Source organism: Pyrus communis, chromosome 14 (genome assembly GCF_963583255.1).
Source record: "Pyrus communis chromosome 14, drPyrComm1.1, whole genome shotgun sequence".
NCBI lineage: Eukaryota > Viridiplantae > Streptophyta > Magnoliopsida > Rosales > Rosaceae > Pyrus > Pyrus communis.
The window spans coordinates 12,592,884-12,598,856 of record NC_084816.1 but is presented as its reverse complement, the minus strand read 5'-3'; the positions used below and the strand labels follow the sequence as shown (position 1 = coordinate 12,598,856).

General features: G+C 36.1%; 1 protein-coding gene across 1 annotated transcript; it reads right to left on the bottom strand.

The window, feature by feature from the left end:
- Positions 1-286: 286 nt before the first annotated feature.
- On the bottom strand, positions 287-5,415 carry LOC137716132 (ubiquitin-conjugating enzyme E2 variant 1D-like). The gene is made up of 4 exons (XM_068455533.1): positions 5,259-5,415; positions 4,131-4,270; positions 1,402-1,527; positions 287-700 (listed from the first exon to the last, which is right to left on the bottom strand). The coding sequence occupies exons 1-4, from the start codon at positions 5,290-5,292 to the stop codon at positions 560-562; spliced, it is 441 nt and encodes a 146-aa protein (XP_068311634.1). The 5' UTR covers positions 5,293-5,415; the 3' UTR covers positions 287-559.
- Positions 5,416-5,973: the final 558 nt, after the last annotated feature.

Here is a 5,973-nt window from a genome sequence, read left to right as displayed (position 1 = left end):
AGCATCACGTACTCCTGCGGCTAGCAAAAGACAATTGGAAGCCAAAAACAACAAAACAATGTACCTTCCTCTCTACAAATTTTGGTTTTGGTAGTAATTTGTAAACAATTACCTGAAATCCCACCCCAACATATAATTTTCCCGGTTGTCTAAGATGCTTAATCGACATGGATTACCTTCTAAATCAATATCCAAAACATCGTGTGACAAAAGGGTTGTTTAGATCTTCCGACTGCCATAAAATTATCCTCCGAAAAGGAACTTAAGAAACGAAACAAGCAAAATCTGCAATCAAAATATCTGAAACGATTAATCATTCACAAATGATTTCAGTATTTCAATCAAGACATGGAGAAAAATCTAATTCAAAAAGTTTACAAAAGAAATACCGAAAAGAGAAACGCTAGGTAGGGGGGAAAGTGATACTAAAGCTCCTTAAGGACCACTTCTTTTTTGTTAAACCTACCGTTAATTGAAATATTGTACATGTATACAAGCATTTCAGCCTATGCCAATTCGTTTTTCAACAAATGTGACAAACCTTCAAAGTTGCCTCCAATTAGTAGTATGTACCTTCTGGTGGTTGGGCAAGCTTCCGGTTGTACGAGGCTGCCATTTCCTTCTTCAGCTGTATCAGTATGTTTTCCATGGTGAACTCCCGCTGCCAATTTGCCAGCATTCCAAACTTCTTTGCTTCAACCTGTTACCAATCACTCAACAAATTAAGCAACGGGAGTCAAACACAACTCCTGAACAGGAAATTAGGAAATGAGAACGAGAAATTGCTGAGATGTCTGATCAATCACTGCAACAAGATGGAACCTATGACAGATTCAAGGAAGCTAAGTCCAAATAATAATTTACATTTCAGTAATGAGACTGAAACTGAAGGTAGTTATTCAAGAGGGCATTCCCGACGGACTGCCTTCCTAATTCTTATGACGGACAACCATACAAACCTTAAAAGTCATGTTTAGTCTTTTGAAGGAAATGAGATTCCCAAGATATGAATTTCCTCACTTTGTTTCACTGTGTATATTTTGGAACAATAATTTATACTGCTCTTTGTTTTCCTGGTATCGAGCACACATTTTTTAATTTCAATTCAAATGTTAAATACAGGGAAAATAAACTTGTCCAACCTAATAACGGAAGCCTAAACAAGGGTTATCATCGCTAAAAAAGAGTACTAATAACATTACAAGGGTTCCACAAATGCATTCCTTCTGATCGTTCCTTAACCAGGAGTGGATGGTAAGCCCGACATAATACTGGGAGCAAAGCCAAGCCCAGATAAGACACAAAACAAACAGTTCAAATACTTTACAAAATCAACAGATTTATTGGACAATTTGGAACATTTTAACCAAAAAAATAATTAAATAAAAATTATAACATTACCACGCCAGTTTCAAGGTTGACACAAGCCATTTTGATGCGTGTATGAAATCGTACAGTTGGTGGCTTCTCAGGATAATCTTTGTCACAGAAAAGCTTAAGTTGATATATGCGTCCGTCATGAACAGTCTGAGGTAAACAACGATCAGAAATCATTTCCGTTTGAACTTTAGCATATGAACCAGTAAAATACTAAACATGCTTACAAATATCAACTTCTTACAACAATACAGAATTAAAATTTAGTAAAAATAATGTCAGAAAGAAAAATCAAAACAGTCGAACATAAAAACTGCTCACTTCTAACAAGCAGCGACAAACTCCACTACTAAATTAATTGGGTTGGACAAAGCAACTACCTTACCGTTTACCACAAAGTGACATAACCAATATTCAACCATAAATTGATGAAATCTTTGCCCAAGTGGAAATCAAGCAAGAGTTTAAAATCCATGAGCTTTCTTGTTATAACTCTGTGCAGCCCATTTGGTTATAGGGCATGACACCAGAAAAGTAAAAAGAGAAAAACTCCATTTTCGTCGGAGGACACCTATATTTGGGACATTGAACAGTCTTGTAAACATTTTAGTAAGGATTCTAGCTTGGGATTTGGTCTTATAAGCTGCTTCAATCTCAGTTAAAGCTTTGAGCAGGGAACTAGACAAACCCATTATGGTCAAAAGTACATGCTGGTGGAACAAAGCATTGGCATCTTTTTTCTGTGACAACCTGGTATTCAACAATGTGCTTATATCCAAAAAAAAAAAATTGAACAACAATTTCTGCCAATCAGAGGTTAAAATGCACTGATCCAAGAAATGAACGATTTTGTGGTCTGCCAGAATCTCAATAGGTTAGTCCAGCACAAAGGACTCCATTGTTAGCACCACAAAGACTACTGGATGGTTAGCCAAACAAGAAAATTGAAAGCCAACTGGAATGCCCCCTTCTCAAAACACAGCTCCTATAGCACCACCAAAAGTATCAATCCATCATTGAAGGATAGGAGAAATCCGGTAAAGCAATAACTGGGGCGATAGTCAGAACTAACTTTCCAAGAGCATCCTTTTAACAACAGAATGCCCGAATTCTTCCCAAAAGTACTTTTAACTGTGAAGATCCTTAAGAAGAGGGCTCCTATTGATTAGTGTAGCCACCTAAGGAGCGTTACTGTCGATGAGTGCCACTACCAGAGAAGAGGGCGACCATTGATCAGTGAAATTACCTAAGAAAGAAAAAGGCTACCATTTCAAGACTGATGTTCCCACAGATATGATGCTAGCATGGATGAATGACGCTACATAACAGACCTATACCATTGATGAGTGGAGATATCTAAGGAGAGGGGTACCAAGGACATCGACTTTTTGAAGCAAGGTTCAATGTTATAATCTAATATCTCATGTTTAAGAAACTAGAACTTAGGCTAATATATAACCTCTTGGACACCCATGAGTTCAATCATGCCACTAATGAGATAGAGAAACCTAGGCATGAATGCTTCTCATAAACAAAATACCTGAATACCAACTCTAGCAATCCATAGATTTAGAAATCTGAAATCCTAACTAGACTACTGGACTCACTAACTAAATAAGACCTGACGTCGATTACTACAACTTTATCAACAAAGAAAATAAAATTGATTCATAAGGATCCTTATTCAGAGACAAAAACGCTTCAATATAGTTAACCCTGTAGCTTTAAGTATAGAGTTCTAACAAGAGAAATCTCTTCTCTAACAAGTGTTATTGTATCGTATTAAGTCACCAAGACATGAATTATCAGAAAAATCCACACATAAAGCACAAACATGCCACACTCAAAAACACACAACTAAAAGGAAATTGGATAAAGGATAACACCTGCAAGAACTAATAGCAACTGCAAGCTCACTTATTTTCACCTCCAATTGTTCTTACACTTTAAATGACTAGATATTAATGTCCTGACAACTCAATATATCTAAATGCACTCACAAAGTGAAAAAGCAAAAGCAAAAAGAAATGTATTGTCAACTAATAAGCTTGTCTTAAGCATCATATTGTACATGCATTATCTAAATGTGACTCAATAATGGTAGCTTGATTAGATGTCTCTTCATGAATGTGGAAATGTTAAAAAATTTCTTGAGAAGGCCCATTTTCCATTTTCATGCCGGAGACCCGTCTACTAAAATACAACCTCTAGAGTGCATAGATCCAGATTGTAAATAATCCACATATACGCAAAGTAAAAAAGCAAAAACAATGAGAAATGTTTTGTCAATAGAATAAACTTGTCTTAATCATTGTACATATGTTCTAAATGTGACTCAATAATGGTAGCTTCATTATATGTCTCTTCATGAACAACTATAAAAGCATTGCTTGAGAAAGCCCATTGCAATTTTCATGCGGGAGACTCATCTACTAAAATAACCTCTAAAGTGCATAGATCTAGATCGTAAATAAATTTTGTCTATTCTGTGGGATTGCCCTTCTTACATTACTCATTTAATTATAAACCAAGTGAATGTGAAATTACTGATATGAGAAGATCTAGACAAAAGAATATAAAAAAAAAACTTCATCTTGAATGAGACTGAATCAGTTAAAAGAATATAAATATGATGCAACACATCAAATTCACAAAAATAATACCATCAAACCATCAAATCAAATGGTTTACATAAGAACAATGCATAGGAGAAGAAACAGGGAGGCTGGGGGATTATTGAGGCACTTGCTTACATTGAGTGGACCAATTATGGTACCCGTCCAAGAGCGCATGTAAATGTCATCTCCATCATCCATTCCATAGCTTACAGTACCATCTCCTATACCCTTCTCTCCACGCTCGAGTTCTTCCAGCAACCTAAAATTTCTCGGCACTGCACAACATCAAAAGATATGATTAAACATCCCAACCTTGCAACGTACACGTTACACATTGGATCAAATAAAGTCACTTCAACAAGGCATTAACAGATTTCAGATTAAATAGACTGTTCTAGTTGTATGGGTGTCCAACTGTCGACAGCACTCTTTCAAAAAAGAGAGTTACGGTGCTATACATCAAAACCAGTGAAACTTCCCCATAAACTTTGTTATGTCCCTTGTATGGTAGGGTATACAACACTAACTGAATCGTAACAAACACATATATCTTGTTCGGCTCTAATAGAAAGCTAAAATAAGCAAGTTACTTAAGGATATAATCATGGATCGTTCGATTAAAGACTAGGACTAAACACTCCTTCACCATGTACTGACATCCCCGAAAAAGGTACCTCCTTAAGTTGCCTTTTAATTTAGCTGCTTACAAGCCTCGGATTCTATGCATACATAAAATGTTCCTCAACTAATGTACTCAAATAAGGTTATTAATGAGTACCGTCTTTAATCGTTAGATCGACTGAAATGCATTGAAACCTATCTTACCCATTATGCCTTCCACATCCGATATACACCGTTAAACAATTTCCATATTTAAGGAATCATTACAGACCAAATATACATAATAACTAATCTTTATCATCTAGATAGCATATGATGCCGGAGTATTTCAATCTTCGATGCAACCATCGAAAAACAACCATCTGTTCTGTCTACTTATGTCAACTACTTACTATAGATCCTTACAACCTCACAAGTCAACACAACACAATCTATTAATCCCTTCATGAAAAACCCATTTAACTTTGAACATCTAATTCAGTACAGATTAACCAAACAAGCAAACCAATCGGTGTGATCGAATTCAAATAACGATTCCAATTGCAATAAAAAGCAATCCACAATAACTTTCGATAAATTTTAAACGAAAAGCAAAGTTAAAAGACGAACACAATAAATTAAAGAGAGGAACCATTGATATACCAACGATGCTGGATCCGGCTGAACCAATCGTCATGAAAGAGGAGGAGGAGTTTGGAAGCGGATTGAGAGACGGGTAGGGGTTTTGGGGGTAGGGAATATTTGTTGAGAAAAAGCAGAGAGAATGATGGACGAGGGACGACGAATCGGGACTCGGCAGCAAAAGGTGAAGTTAAAGTTAAAGCCCCACTTGTTGTAGTTTTTACTAGGTTAACTGCCTTGGTTGGTGGAGGGGAGACAAAAGTTACCGTGTTCTGCTGAACAGAGTTCGGCACGGCCGGCAGGCAGTTTGAACAGGTTGGTTCTCCCCCCCCTCCCTTTTCTTTCTTGATTCGTACATTAATTTTTGTTTTATTATCTTTATAAAAAAAATCAAAATAAAATATCGACGTGCTTAGCTGTGACCGTTCAAGTAAGAGTGGAAGTTCGGTTAAGTTATACAATGAGCAATCTAATTCAGTTATTCAACATTAACTAAGTCATAAAAAATTCAATATAACACTAATTGAATCATAACAAACGCATATCTCTTTTTATTGAACATTAAAAAGACATCGCAATGGGCAAGGAGTATTTATTTACTCCTTGTGTTTCTCTCAATGTATAGAATGCAAAAATTGTTCAGTTTTATCCTTCAAAAGAAAAAGAAAAAAACCCTATGCTCACCATAGTCAATTGAGATATGTTGCTAACACAACTAAATGAATCTCTCCATTTC